Source organism: Otolemur garnettii, unplaced genomic scaffold, assembly GCF_000181295.1.
Source record: "Otolemur garnettii isolate 467f Iridium unplaced genomic scaffold, OtoGar3 scaffold00043, whole genome shotgun sequence".
NCBI lineage: Eukaryota > Metazoa > Chordata > Mammalia > Primates > Galagidae > Otolemur > Otolemur garnettii.
The window spans coordinates 9,599,338-9,615,801 of record NW_003852438.1 but is presented as its reverse complement, the minus strand read 5'-3'; the positions used below and the strand labels follow the sequence as shown (position 1 = coordinate 9,615,801).

At 36.4% G+C, this 16,464-nt stretch overlaps 1 protein-coding gene across 1 annotated transcript; it reads right to left on the bottom strand.

Annotated features, from left to right (window-relative positions):
• Positions 1–10,604: 10,604 nt before the first annotated feature.
• On the bottom strand, positions 10,605–11,543 carry LOC100959971 (olfactory receptor 6C68-like). The gene has a single exon (XM_003790652.2). The coding sequence runs from the start codon at positions 11,541–11,543 to the stop codon at positions 10,605–10,607; it is 939 nt and encodes a 312-aa protein (XP_003790700.2).
• Between the last annotated feature and the right edge of the window lie 4,921 nt (positions 11,544–16,464).

The following is a 16,464-nucleotide window of genomic DNA, read 5'->3' as shown; positions in this document are numbered from 1 at the left end:
TGTCCAAAGCCCCCCTTCATGAACCTTTTTCCATGACAGGCCTTCTGCCATTCTTAAACCAGGAAGATATGTTGTTCTCTTGCTAGCAAAAGTAAGCGAATACCTAGTGTTATGTTTTGGGGATACCATAAGCTATTGGGTGACAGGGGATAGTCAACCTTCTGGGCTTAGTGGTCGGGAAACATGTTTGGCACTAAATATTATAACTAGATTTAATTAATATATTTTCTCTATAACAGAAGTCAAAAGAGTCAACAAACTAAAGAGTCCTTGGAGCCCAGGTTTAAAAGTCACTAAGGAATGTTCAATATAATCAGTTTTGGCAATCACTGTTGCATAGGAAGCCATGGGGACAGAGCCCCTAGGGACAAGAAAATGCAAAAGCATTGAACTGTGATGGTGCTGGTTTAAATAAGCCTATGATAAGATAATTGGTTTCTTTGTGGTATTGTCTAAGCTTGTGGCTCAGTGAGTCTGGTGCCAGCCTCATACACTGAGGGTGGTGGGTTCAAATCTGGCCCTGGCTGAACTGCAACAAAAAAATAGCAGCCGGGGCCAGGTTTGAACCCCACCCTAGGTATAGACTCTATCTCTACAAAAAAATAAAAAAAAAAAAAAAGGAAAGAACGAAAAAAATAGTCAGGCGTTGTGGTGGGTGTCTGTAGTCCCAGCTACTTGGGAGAATCATGTACGCTCAGGAGTTGGAGGTTGTTGTGAGCTGTAACCCCACAGCACCCTACCAAGGGCAATAAAATAAGACTCTGTCTCTAAAAAAAAAAGACAAAACCTGAAAATGTCATAAGAACATGTCCTTTACTTTTTAAAAGTAGCAGGTAGATATTATAATGAATGGGAAGATAAAAAGAAAAAAATGACACAGAGATAACTATTTAAATATAAGCATATAAGTATACATGTAAAAACTGTTGTAATCTACTATTTTCATTGATGTTATTATGGTTTTTTCTTTTTTTTTTTTGAGACAGAGAATCACTTTGTTACCCCCCATAGAGTGCTGCCCTGTCATAACTCACAGCAACCTGAGACTCAGAAATCCCTCCAATGATTCTCTTGCCTCAGCCTCCCAAGTAGCTGGATTACAGGTGCCCACCACAATGCCCAGCTATTTGTATTTATTTGTTAATGTTTTAGTTTCTTAAATAACTTTTATAAATCTATGGAGTACATGTAAAGATTTGATACATGGATATATTGCATAGTGATGAAATCTGGGGTTTTTGTATAACCCAATTAGTGAATGTAGTACTCATTAAATAATTTCTCAACCCACACATCCTCCTGTTCTCTCATGCTCTTACTTTTCTCAGTCTTCAGTGTCAATTATGTTCTGTATGCCTGGTGTACCCATTATATCACTGCCATTTATTGAGGAAGTGTGTTAGGTTTCGTTTGCTTGTATTTTGTGGAAGATATTTGCACATATATCCATCAGGGATATTGATGTGTAGTTTAATTTTTCGGTTATATACTTTCACAGTTTGTTATCAGAGTGATATTGCCTTTGTAGTGTAATTTAGGGAGGATTTACTGCACCTCAATCTTTTGGAATAGTTCTAGTAGTTTTGGTACCAGTTCTTTGTACAACTGGTAGAATTTGGGTGTTAAATTTGGGATACTGTCTGTCTCCTGGAATTTATTTGTTTCCTGTAGTTTTCTAGTTTGATAGCTTATTATGTTCATAGTATTCTCAGATGATGATTTTTTGTATTTCTGCAATATGAGTTGTAATGCCTCATTTTTCTTTTCTGATGGTGCTTATTTGAATCTTCTGTCTTCTTGGTTAATGTAGCTAGCATTCTACCAATTTTGTTTATGTTTTCAAAGAGCCAATTTTTTGTTTTGTTGATCTTTTGTGTTTTTTGTCTTAATTTCATATAGTTTCACTTTGATATTTGTTACAAGTTTTCTTCTTCTATCTGTGACTCTTAACTTGTGCTTGTTTTTCTATTTCTTTGATGTATGGTGATAGGTTGTTAATTTTTAATATTTAAATCTTTTTGATGTAGACATTTAACACTATAAACTTTATTCTTAGCACTGCTTCTTCTATATCCTAGAGTTTTCATATGTTGTGCCTCTACTTTAATTTATTAAAAACATTTAATTTATATCTTGATTTCATTAATAACACAAAGATCATTGAAGAGCAGGCTGTTTAATTTCCATCTATGTAAATAGCTTTGAGAGTTCTTTTTAGAATTTGTTTCCAATTTTTTCTACTGTACTCTGAGGAGATACTTGATATGATCTTGATTTTTAAAAATTTATTGAGAGTTGTTTTGTGTCCTAAAATATGGTCTATTTTAGAAAATGTTGTATTTACTGATGGGAAGAGTGCTTCATACACATTTCATGGATAGAATGTTCTGTAAATGCCTGTTAAGTCCATTTGTTCTAGAATCCTTTTTTAAGTCCAGGTTTCTTTGTTGATTTTCTGCCTCAGTCTGTTCAGAAATGTCAGTGGGATTTTGAAGTCCTTGGTGAAGGCCTTCTTGCAATTTATCTTTCTAGTGTTTGCAAGTTTTTTTCCCTTTGGATTTTTAAATCTCTTGCAAAACTATGGAAATTACCCTTTATTTTCCCTCAATTAGGTGTTCCAATTTTTTACTTTTTTTCTTCCCCTTAAATAATACAAATACGAATATGAATACGAATGCTAATACTAATACTACTTTTATATTTGTTCACTTTATATTTTCCCATATTTCTCAAAGAATTTGCTCATTATTTAAAATTCCTTCTTATTCATTTTTGTCTGAGTGAGTTAATTGAAATAAATCTATATTTATGATCTTAAATTCTTTCTTGTGCTCAGTCCATTCTACTGCTAGAGATTTCAACTGCATTTTGTAATTTCTTCAGTGATTTTCATTTTTACTATTTTTGTTATTTTAAAAAATATTTATGGCTTTCTTATTCATATTCTGAATTGCTTTCTACATTCTTCTTTTTGGCTCTTTTCTTTCTTTCTTTTTTATTATTATTATTTTTTGAGACAGAATTTTACTCTGTTTCTCAAGCAGAGTGCTGGGGCATCAGCCTAACTGACCACAATCTCAGCATCCTGGGTTCAAGCAATCTTCTTGTGTCAGCTTCCCAAGTAGTTGTGTGTACAGGCACCCACCACAATACCTGGTTAATTTTTTATTTTTAATAGAGATGGGGTCTCACTCTTGTTCAAGGCCATCTTGATTTCCTAAGTCCAAATGATCTTCCCATCTTGGCCTCCCAGAGTGCTAGGATTATAAGCTTGAGGCAATGTGCTTGGCCTTTGCGTTCGTTTTTAAAATTTCAAATTAATGCGAGAGTACAAATTTTTAGGTTACATTGTTTTCAATTATAAGATAAGGTTCAATTTGTAACTAAGCCCTTCACCCAGAGGGCATGCCTAATGCTCTCGCACTAGGTGAGATCCTACCAAATGCCCTCCCTCCTCCTGCCAATTGTCCTCCCTTCTCTCCTTCCCCCCTTCCTTTCTTTTGCTCCCCCTTGCTAAATTATATTTGTATTTCATCATTAATGTGGGCAGGTAGTTGTCTATATATTGGTTTCATATTAGTATTAAGTACATTGGATTTTTTTTCCATTCTTAAGATACTTTACTAAGAAGAATGTTTCAACTTCATCCCGGTAAACATAAAACATGTAAAGTCTCCATCTTTTTTCGTGGCTGCATAGTACTCCCTGGTCTACATATGCCACAGTTTCTTAATCCATTCATGGATTAATGGGCAGTTGGGTTGTTTCCATGACTTGCAATTGTGAATTGAGCTGGTGTAAATGTCTCTGTGGTAAAATGATTTTTGTTCTTATGGGTAGATACCTAGTAATGGAATTGGGGGATCAAATGGAAGGTTGCCTTTTAGTTCTTTAAGAATTCTACATAATTGGAGGCGCGTGTGGCAAAGTGAGTAGAGCGCTGGTGCCATATCCTGAGGGTGGCAGTTTCGAACCTGGTCCCGGCCACACTGCAACAAAAAATAGCTGGGCATTGTGGTGGCCACCTGCAGTCCCAGCTATATGAGAGGCTGAGTCAAGAGAATCACCTAAGCCCATGAGTAGGAGGTTCCTGTGAGCTGTTACACCACAACACTCTACCGAGGGTGAAGTAATGAGACTCTGTCTCTAAGAAAAGAAAAGAATTCTTTATAGTTCTTTTCCTAAAGGTTGTATTAGTTTGCAATCCCACCAGCAGTATAGAAGTGCTCCTTTCTCTCCACATCTATGCTCGCATCTGCAGATTTTGGACTTTGTGATGGGGGCTAATCTCTCTGGGGTTAGGAAATATCTCAGAGTGGTTTTTGATTTTGATTTCTCTGATGATTAGAGACAATGAGCACTTTCAAATGTGTTTTTTTGCCAGTCGTCTGTCATCGTCAGAAAAGTTTCTCTTGCCCCCTTATCAGTGGAGTCATTTGGTCTTTTCATGCTGATTAGTTTTTTTCTGTAGATTTTAGTTATCAGCCCTTTGCCAGATTTTTAACATGCAAAAATATTCTCTCATTCTGAAGGATGTTTGCTTTAGGTGTGGTATTCTTAGCTGTGCAGAAGCTTTTTAGCTTGATAAGGTCCTGTTTATTTATTTTTTGGTGTTGCTATAATTGCCAAGGGCGGGGATCTTCTTCATCAAATCTTTTCCCAGGCAATATTGTCTTGTGGATGACATGATCTTATACCTGGAACCCCCCAGGAACTCAACTACAAAATTCGTAGAAGTGATCAAGGAATATAGCAACATCTCAGGATACAAAATCGATGCCCACAAATCAGTAGCCTTCATATACACCAATAACAGTGAAGCTGAGAATAAAATCAAATACTCTATACCTTTTACAGTAGCTTCAAGGAAGATAAAATACCTGGGAATATATCTAACAAAGGACATGAAAGATGTCTATAAAGAGAAGTATGTAACCTTGAGAAAGGAATTGGCAGAAGATGTGGACAAACGGAAGAACATACCATGCTTGTGGCTGAGAAGAATGAACATTGTTAAAATGTCCATAGTACACAAATCAGTCTACAGATTTAATGCAATCCCTATCAAAGAGCACCAACATCATACTCCGAAGAACTGACAAAAATAGTACAGTTTGCCCCCAGAATTTGAATGCCCCAGAATGTGAACAATTTGGAATCTGAATGAAAAATCAGAGCAAATTTTGTCCAAAATCTGAATGCTGCTTTGGAATCTGAACACCCAGCATGTTGTTCATGTGTTTTTGTGTGTTTTTTTCCCCAGCACTCGGGCCACCCATGTGCTTTGTAGTTCTGTTTAATGTTGGAAGCTGTAGTGAAAGCATCTCGTGTGATTTTCACTGCTAATGTTTTGTGTTGAGGTTCCTTGGAATCAAAGACAGCTTTGCTGTGGGTGTAAGTCCACCACTGAAATAGTATATAAGTAAGAAATGGCTACTGCTCTAGGTGCAAAAAGCAAAGAATCTTTATTTCCAATCACCTTTTATAATGAGCTAGTCATGTACACCACATTAATCAATAATCTATACTTAACATTCTCTATTCTTATCTTAAAATATAAAAGAGACAGAAAGTCTGGAAAAGGGTAATAATTAACCTCAAACTAACCTCAACCTATTTTTCTAAAGATCAGAATAAACCATGCATCATCTACTTTGTATTGTTAAAGTTAAGGGTCAAAACAACCAGGGGAGTGAAACTATTTCTCAAATGTACTCAATTAAGTTTCCAAGAAACCAGCTTAATGACTGTTTTTCATGGTTCGGAAGCCACCTGCTTTTATGATGGAGTTATTATTGTTATTGTTAACGCACATCAACCTTTGAGCCATGTCACCTGCACAGATGGGCTATCAACCCTTGTCTGGCAGGCTGACTGACTGCATAGTTAGAGTCCCGTGCGGGAAGCTATTATCGCCTAGCCTGCAGGCTCTGCCATACTTAACCAGGCAGCAAGGCTTCTACAAACACACAATACTTAAAAGTCCTTTCACCTAATTTATGGAACCAAAAAAGTACAATTTATTTAGCTAGTTTCTGGGGGCTGTCTCCCCATACTAATGTTATGCTTTTGTGCCTGTTTTTTTTTTTTTTTTTGGTAAATAATGACAAGTAAGTGTATTCACTGTGGATCTTAAAACACATAGTGAGGAAAATAAGAGTAAGAGGAAAGCTGTTAGAGCTACAATTGAAGTTAAGAAAGATCTTATCGCTAAGCATAAAAGTGGTACACATGTTGTTGATCTTGCTACTATGTCGGGGTGCCTAAATAGACATCACAATTTTGAAAAATAAAGAAGCTAGCAAAGCAGGTGATGTGGTGAAAGGGGTTACAACACTGTCCTCTAGGAGATGGAAAAGTATGGAAGAGATGGAAAAACTCCTCTTAGTTTGGATTAATGAAAACCAGTTGGCTGGTGATGTGATTTCTGAGATGATAATTTTTTTATTTTTTATAAATACATTAATAAATGTACATTATTGCAATAAATGTACATTAATGCATTTATAGGTACAATGTGCTGATTTTATGTACAATTTGGAATGCTTACATCAAACGGGTTAACATACCTTACACCCTACTTAATTGTTAAGACATTTGTACTCTACATGTAATAGATTTTTACACATACCCTTGCAATATGCACCATAGGTGATATGATAATTTGTGAGAAATCCAAGATCCTCCATGGTTGCAATTTCTAATTCAGAAGCAGCAGCAAAGTTTGTAAAGGAGTTTAAGGAGTATTAGAATGGTTGGAGGGGGGGAGGTGTTGGGTATGTTTCTAATCAGGTGTTTAATTGTGATGAAATAGGCCTTTATATTTTTAGGGTTTTGTATTTTTAATTTTATTAACTTAAATTTTTATTTAAATATTATTATTTGTTAATATTTAGCCTTAAAATCCAGCATATTTACTGTTAAAATCATTTTCAAAATTCAAATTTGTGAGACCCAGGAATGGATTAATGCAATTTCTATTATTTTAAAGGGGAAAAATTGTCTTAGAACTTGAAAGATTTGGAACTCGAACAAGGTTCTGGAATGGATTAAGTTTGGATTCCAAGGTATCACTGTACTTTGTTTCATATGGAACCAGAAAAAACTCTGAGTAGTCAATACACTTTTTAAAAATAAAAACAAATCTGGAGGGATCACTTTGCCAGACTTGAGATTATACTACAAGTGTACAATGATCAAAACAGCATGGTACTGGCACAAAAATAGACATATAGATCTATGGAATAGAATAAAGAATCTAGAGATGAACCCAGCCACATATTTGCATTTGATATTTGATAAACCAAACAAAATCATGCACTGGGGAAAAGAATCCCTATTTAATAAATGGTGCAGGAAGAACTGGTAAGCCATATGCAGAAGACTGAAAGTGAACCTGCACCTCTCACTATCGACAAAAATTGACTCTCACTAGATAAAAGATTTAAATTTAAGATATGTAACAAAAATTCTATAAGAAAGTGCAAAAAAAAATGCTTTGTGTTGGTTTTTATCTTTCTTATGGATATTATAGAGCTTTCCTTTAATACAGATTTTAAATTCTTTATCTGACATTTTGGATTTTCGTTTTGGTTACGATTCCTAGAGTGCTGGTATGATTCCTTAGAAGGATATTACACGGTTTCCTTTAGGGGAATATTACACTGTTTTTTCATACTGGGGGGCTTCCTTTTCATCTGAAGAAGCTTTCACTTACTATTTTCGTTTGGATAAAACATATTTCCCCCCTTTTGAATTTGAATATATTGGATAGAATCCTTTGGCTTTTGGTTATAATAGACTTTGAATGGTGGTTTTTCTTAAATCCTCATTATAAGTTGTAATAACATTTTTTGGAGCATGTGAGCAATCTCATTGCCTCCTGAATAGATGTGGAGATGAAGGTCATCAGTGACTTTTCTCATTCCCCAGTTCTGTACACTTCTGTCATCCTGAATTGTACTGTGTGGCCCTTGTGAGTATGGCCTGGCTGAGTACAATTACCTTAACAAATATTGTAATGGGCCTGCAAGTTGACCTCCTGGCCCATAGATGGTGCTCTCAGGAAAGAGGCAGCTGCCATGGGATTTTTGCTTCACCTTTATTCATCAGATGTGCTGGGATATCCCAGGCAATGGAGAGGATGTTTGTGAGCCAGAGGTCTCTGTCCTGTGTTCTACCACAGAGCCAGGTGGAGGTTGCAGAGCCAGGAGGGGTCTGGGTTGGGCAAGCCCCACTCCAGTCTCCCTAAAAGCAGATGCAAATGCTACCTCCAGGAAGATTGAGGGACAGCTCCCAGACTGCAGGAGAAACTTCCAGGGAGGGCAGAGGTGCCTCTTCTGTGCCAAAGAAGCACATGCCTACTAGAGGTAAACAGCTGCTCATGAACTTCTCTGCAAAACCTGCTTTCCCTGTTGCAATGAGTGAGAGGGAGCAATGGCCACTGCGCTAGTCCATCAGTGCTCCTAGGTGGGAGGCATTTGGGTGCCACAAAACTGGGGTCATGTCTATTCCTCTCCAAATGCCATGCCCTTATCCAAAATGGCAGTTCTGTAAAGGGGGAATGGGTAAACTCCCAGGATCAGGATCCCATTCCTCAGCACCCACCTACACTCTTCCCTTGGATCTGACCACGTGGTCTTCCTTGCCACCCAAGTCCAGCTCCCAGACTTCTCATCTCACTGCATCCTTCCCATGTCCGGGGTGTGCTAGATCGGCTTGTTTATCTGAGCCACCAAGATGTGACCTTGCCAAATGCTGGTGAGCATTAAGTTCCCAAATTGTTCACCCCTATTCCACCTCAAGTCTTCAAGCAGGAGGGAGTGGGTCCCACTTTCCAAGGAGACCATAACCTGGGATTCACATCCACTAGACAGAAGCGGTTGTTGGTGAGCATCTCAGCTAACACTACTCTTGGGAGTGTACCGAATGGAGGAGGGGCAGCATCTCCTGGACATCCTAAGCCCACACTGTTTCTCAGTTGCAGTGGCTAAGGGAGGTGGGACAGGGGTAGTAGCTGGAAGGGGGAAGCTGGGACTTCAGCCTCTTAGGCCACTCTCATGGGAGGCGTGCCTATCTCGGGCTGCCTAAACTGCTGGGACTCACTAGTTCATGCCGCTATTCCAAATTTGCCTCTGGGCCTGTGCTTGTGGAGAGTGGAAGAATCCTTCAGTATATTCAGGGCCTTACTGTTCCCTGAAGGGACTTATGAGGGGGAGGGGAATGCCCCCTCACCCTTTTGCTGGGCTCTGAACTTCTCTGGGTTCCATTTCAGCCGAACCTTCTCTTTATCTTCCTACTTCTTGGCTTGGCAGTTTTCTCTGTGGGTCCCCGGCAGTCTCCGACTTCTCTTTGTGGTCCACACCTGAGCTGTGACTCTTCTCCCATCTCCCCTTACATCATGCTTTCCTGCTGGGTCGGACTGGCAAATGATGTCTCTAGTGGGACTTCTTCTATGTCTCCTTTCTAATCTTTCATACTGGGAAGTCATAATTAGTGTTTTATTCCTGAAAGTCTTTTCAGTCTTTCTTATTCATTTTGTTCTTATTGTTTTGGGTTTGAAAGAAATTGGATTTTTGAAATCTACTAAACCACAATTTTTTGCATCCTCCAAATCCCTTCAATTTTTGTTCTCAAATAAGCTAATTCAATCTCAAGCTTATGTCTATTCTGCAGTATCTTTCTAAAAAGTAGCAAATGATGGCCAACATGGAGGACTTTCAGTTATTTTCCCTGTTATTATCTCAGCAGACTCTCAGTGTGCCTTCCAAAACAGATGCTTTTCTTACCAAAGGTTTTCCCTTGGCATTACATGAATTTTAATGTGTGGAGTCTTCTCTCAGTTTCCTCACTGCTTGCAGATACCATTTATCTTAAGTTTTTGTTGTAATATCTGACTGTTGTATGACAGATCCCATGGACAATAGCTCAAAAAGACTACATTTATTTTTATATTTTATGTTTTGCAGGTTTTGGCTGGGGCTGGATTTGAACCTGCCACTGGTGGTATATGGGGCCAGCACCCTACTCCTTTGAGCCACAGGCGCCACCCCCTAAATTTATTTCTTGATAACATAAATTGTTTATGGAGATTTTAAGTTGGTGGTGATTAGGGAGGTGTCCCCGTAGGTCTCTAGAGAAGCGACCTTTTGCAAGCTCATTCATCATTAACATGAAGCTCCCAGAGCCATTTAAGCATGAGCATTTGGCTGTAAGGCAAGGAAAGGTGAGGAAAAGGGATAAAGGATCACATATTGAATTTTTTTATAGGTCAGGTCTATACTTCTGTATCCATTCAATTAGCTATAACTTAAAATACATAGTCACACTTAAAAACACTGGGAAAAGTGGTGGGAATATGAAGTCTACTGTGGTTTAATAAATAATAACCAAACAGTTTCAGCTAGATTTTAAGAGTAAGCATCCTTAAAGAGTTTGAGTTTAATGAAAATAAAAATTGTAATAGTCAGGATTCACAGTAACTTTAAAGAGAAAGTATGAATACTGATATGACTACAGAAAAACTCAGCTAGACAAATGTGTTTCAAAACTTCAGGTTTCGTGCCCATTCACCTTTCCTTTTCATTGGATTCATCAGCTTATTTTTACATCTTTGAGAGAAATGCAATTTTTTTAACTGAGGCATTGAAAGCTTGCTTCACTTGTTTGTTTCTTAGTGTGTAAATAAAGGGATTCAGCATGGGTGAAATAGAAGTAATGAGGAGTGAAATCCCTTTATTAATAGCCACCGCATCCTTGGCGGAAGGTTTGACATAAATGAAGATGCAGCTCCCATAAGCAATGGAGACAACAATCATGTGGGAAGAACAAGTAGAAAAAGCCTTTTTCCTCTGCTGGGCAGAAGGGATTCTTAGAATGGTTCTAATGATGTAACTGTAGGAGAGGACCACACACATGAGGGTGATGATGAATGTCAACACAGCACACACTATCACCATCTGTTCTATCAACCACGTGTCCGAGCATGATATCTTCAGGATAGGAGATGCATCACAGCCAAAATGATCAATGATATTAGAGTCACAGAATTCCAGGTAAAAACCTAAGCTAAGTGGTGGGAGAATAATGAGAAATGCTGCCATCCAACAGCACATAACCATTGCTTTGCACACTTTGTTCCTCATGATGGTCATATAATGCAAAGGTTTGCAGATGGCCACGTAGCGATCATAGGACATGGCAGCCAAAAGGAAGAATTCAGTTACCCCAAAGAGATCTGTTAAAAACAGTTGAATGGCACATGCATTATAGGTGATCGTTCTGTCCCCAGTTGATATGCTGTATAGGAATCTTGGGACACAGGCAGTTGTAAAGGAGATTTCTAAGAAAGAGAAATTTTGGAGGAAAAAATACATGGGAGTTTTCAGGTGGGGATCCACCATGGTGAGGGTAATGATTGTCAGATTTCCAGTTACACTCAACAGGTAGGTGAGAAACAGAAAGATAAAAAGCAAAACCTGTAGGTGAGGATCTTCTGTCAGTCCCAGCAGGATGAATGTTGTTATTGCTGTGTGGTTTCTCATTACTGACCTCTGGATTTTGAAAAACCTATGTGTAAACATCAGAGAAGTTTGAACTGCAGAATTCAGACAAAATCAGGTGATGATGACCACTCCTGTGCATATTTAATTCATCCCACGTCCATGAGTTTTACTTGTTGCTCTGAAAAATTTCAAAGGGTGTGATAAAAAGTATACACATTTTAAGAAAGGAAAAAATTATTAAATTTGTACTCAAAACTACTCAATTCATGTTTGACTTCTGCAATTTTAAAAGGTGCTCAATGTGACTTGTATTTAGCTATTATTATTGGTATAGATTGAGTATTATATGTGCATATATATACATACACACACTAATATATACTCGTATATTTTATGGTAATTTGAGCTTCCCTGATCTATTTATACAGAATAGGGAAATGAAATTATTTTATAAATTCTAATTATTGGAACTAGGATAGTATAACTTTTCCTTTACTAATATGCTATAGTAAATAATTTATAGAGAATTAAACTTTTTAATTCCTACTCTGGTTTGTGCCTTTTTATTTGATTGCATTAAGTTTATTTTTAATTTTTAATTATTCTTCTGCTACCAAAGATTTGCCTTCAACTCATAAGCTAAATTAAAAAAATTCACTTAATTTTTATTCCTTTGCTTACGATTTTGTGAATTGTTAAATTCTTAAAGCTGTAGACCGGGACCCAATCAAGGCATTTTAATTCCCTCTGAGATGTATATTTATTTGATTTTGACACCTTTTTAATTCTTGGTTCTTCATTATTAAGTCAAAACATGTTTTTGCCCTAAATCGTGCACATTTATAATTTTATGTGTCTTTTTTTAAAGCTTCATTATCTATATCTTTTATCTACCCCTTGGATAATGCTGTGTAGCACAATCTGATTATTTTGCTGTATTCTTTTATCATAGTGTGAGGCAATGTTGAGTGTAATAAATAAACCACTGAAGAATGTAATAACTACATTTCCTTGCTTTTATTTATCTACTCAGATTAGAGCAAATTATAAATTATATACATGTATTTGTACACAAAGTGGAAGTATAGTATCTGCACTTTAAAAATAGGAAAGGTGAGGCCCAGAGAGGTAAGGTATGTGTATACACTGTTGTCTATCAGCGGCCAGACAGAGACAGCTCAGAGTCCCAGTTCTCAATCACTTCACTATTTGTTGGTGCTCATTCACTTGAATGTCTTAGTTTCCTGAGACATGCTCCTATAGGCAATTGAAACAAAGGTACATAGTATACAGTTTATTGTCTAAACCAAGATGCTTGAAGCACAAAGGGAGTATGCAGTATTAGTAAATATGGTGATATGACTGGTGTAAACAGAATATTAAGTGCAAAAACTAAACGTGTGCCACTCTGTGGAATTCTTTACTCAATTCACATGTGTTATCTGGTCCAATGGAAAGGAAAAGTACAACTGGCTAATTTTCTCTATTTTATTCTTTGTCTCTTTAGTATATTGATCCCTTAGTGTTCGCTCAATATTTCTTTCAGTGAAATAGTAAGACTGAAGACTAGGGACTCCGTTATTCTGTGTTACGATCAATAGCTAGGTGGGAGTTATTATGTTTCCTCAACCACATTGCTAGATATTCACAGATTTCTGATGTGTAGTGATGTCCTCAAAGTTCCATATTTTCTTATCTTTACTCAATGCAAAAGAAATCTTTAAAAATGAGGCATTTTCTTATGGTTTTAGAACATTTCCTTCAGAAAGTCTAGATGAATATACTACGAGAACTTTTAACAGTGTCCTTCTCTTTTGATTAAAGAGTAAGCACAGCCTTCTGTTAACCATCCCACCCGTGAGGGAAGTCTCCATGGTAGAGAGACACCATCACATTGTCATAGAGTAGGGATATTAATCTAGATTCAGGGTAAATAAAGTTTGATAGGAAGTTAATACCATTTTGAGCAGAACATTATCACAAGAAAGTGACTTCATAGCTCACATGGAAAACCGCCATCCTGTTTTCTTCTTTTTCACTATCTCAGCTTATCACCCAGTAATTTTCTTGGTCTTGAATTAATGTTTGCTCTGCTCTTAAAATTACCCTTTAACTTCAATCATCAATATCTTGCTTTTCCAGTATCCAGTCTTCCATAAATGTTAACTTTTTAACTACCTCATCACATTCATGTTGACTAAACTCTGCATTGTTTACTTTCCAGAAAATGTTTTAATTTTGAAGATCAGCAATGAATAATACAATTTCAGCCAATGTTTCAGTCTGTTGCTATTGCATGTGTATCTACCCTTGAATTTTTATTTTTTGCATATATGTACGAATATGGGGAAATTTATTTATGAATATTCCCCACCCAGAACTGGCAATGATTTCTAGGGCCATCATTGTAGGAAATATATTTCACAAATTATTGTAGGATTGATTTTTTTTTACACATGTTAACATTGATATTCAACATATTGATTATTTAAGTCCAACACTCTGTTTAAAGAGGGAAATGTTACATGACCCATCCACCTCTCTCTTCCTGCCAGTATGTAAACATAAATACACTAAAATAACTGATAAATACATGCATACTTACCCTTTAAGCAGTAAGTTATTTCATGACATCTGTTGTCAGTTTATTTGCTGATGCTCACAGTACAACAGAGGTTGAACAGGAAGATTCCAGTGAAGATGTGTGAACGCAAAGTTTTCTCAGGGAAATGTTTTCAACCAGAAAAGGTCCTGAAAATGCCCAAAGCACCCCTTCACAGAGATTTTTCCAAAATACGCTTTCTGCCATTTTAAACCAAGAAAATATGTTATTGTTCTCTAGCTAGCTAAAGTAAGGAAATAGTGTTATGTGTTGAGGTTATCATAAGCTACTGGGTGACAGGGATAACTGATCTTTTGGGCTTAGTGGTCAGGAAAACATGTTTGACACTAAACATTATAACTAGTTAATTTATATATTTTCTCTATAACAGAAGTCAAAAGAGTCAACAAACTAAAGAGTCCTTGGAGCCTGGGTTTAAAAGTCACTAAGGAATCTTCAATATAATCAGTTTTGCAATTACTGTTGCATAGGAAACAGTGGGGACGGATTCCCTAGGGACAAGAAAATGCAAAAGTATCAGACACACTGTGATGGTGCTGGCTAAAGAAAAAAGAAATGGTAAGATGTTTGGTTTCTTTCTGGCATTGTCCAAAGCAGTAAAAGTGGCATAATAGTAACTGATAGGTATTATAAAAAATAGAAAGGTAAAAAGAAAAAAATGGGGTGGTGCCTATGGCTCAAAAGGGTAGGGCACTTGCCCCATATGCCAGAGGTGGTGGTGGGTGCCAGCCCCATATGCCAGAGGTGGCCCAGCCCTGGCCAAAAACTGCAAAAAAAAAAATTTAAAAAATTAAAAAAAAAAGAAAAAAATGACACAAATAACTACTCAAACATAAGCACATGAATTTATCTGCAAAAACTATTGTAATTTACTTTTGTATTGAAGTTATTATGGTTGTACTTATTTTTAAAAAATTTTAATTATTCTTATGGAGTTATGGAGATGTCCAGATTTGATACATGGATATATTGCACTGTTCTGAAATCTGAGCTTTTTGTGTAACTCTCATCTAATTAGTATATGCAGTACCATTAGGTAATCTCATTCTCTACACCTTCCACCCCCCATGTTTCCAGTCTTCCAAGTCTTCAATGTAAATTATTACACTATGTCCCTGTGTGCTCATCATTTTGCTCTCACTTATTAGTGACAGCATGCTGTATTTGACTTTTTGTTTCTGATACTCCAGATCTACCCAAGTTGTTACAAAATACATGACTTAATTCTTTTCTGTGGCTGAGTAGTATATATTGTATTGTGTGTGTGTGTGTGTGTGTACATACAGAGGGTGCCAAGTAATGTATACACATTTTAATAAAGGAAAAATTGTATTAATACTATACAATTACTATTAATTGTAATACTCAATGCTAATGATAAAAGATAATACTCAATGCTAATAATAAAAGATAAATACAAGACACATTGAGCACCTCTTATAATTACAGAAGTCAAATGTGACTTGAGTATTACAACTTTTATAGTTTTTTCTTTCTTAAAATGTATATACATTTTTGGTGTTCTCTCTGTGTATCTGTGTGTATATATATATGTATACAGATTTATACATATATATATACACATATATGTACATACATATGTACATATGTCTCACATACTTTGTTTATCCAATTAGCCAATGATGGACATTTGTGTTGATTCCTTGTGAATGATGATGTGATAAATGGGAGTGCAGGTATTTTTTGATATAATAATAATTTCTTTTCTTTTGACTAGATAGAAGGATTGTTGTATGAGATGGTAGATTTATTTTTAATTCTTTGAGAAATCTGCCTACCGTTCTCTGTAGGCATTGTGTGAATTTATATTCTTATCAACAGTCTGTAAGAGTTTCCTTTTCTCCACATCTTTTCAAAGTCTTTTCTTTTTAAAACTTCTTTCCTTTCTAATTTTTTAAAAATATCTTTCTTTTTTTTTATTAAATGATAACTATGTACATTAATGCAAATCTGGGGTACAGTGTGGTGTTATCATATACAATTTGAAATATTTTCATCAAATTGGTTAACATAGCCCTTATGTCATTTTCTTAGTTATTGTGTGAAGATGTTCATATCCTACTCTTAGAAAGATTCACTTGTACCCTTATAAGATAAACCATAGAAGTGATCCCTCCAATCACCCTCCCTCCACCCATCCTTCCCTCCCCTTTTCTTCCCCCTCCCCATATTCTTTAGCTAAAATTAGGTTATAGCTTTCATATGAAAGCTGTAAATTAATTTCATAATAGGGCTGTGTACATTGGATACTTTTTCTTCCATTCTTGTGATACTTTGCTAAGAAGAACAATTTCCAGCTCCATCCATGTAAACATG

Coding starts and splice junctions, on each gene's coding strand:
- LOC100959971 (XM_003790652.2), bottom strand. CDS start 11,543: ATGAGAAACCACACAGCAATAACAACATTCATCCTGCTGGGACTGACA.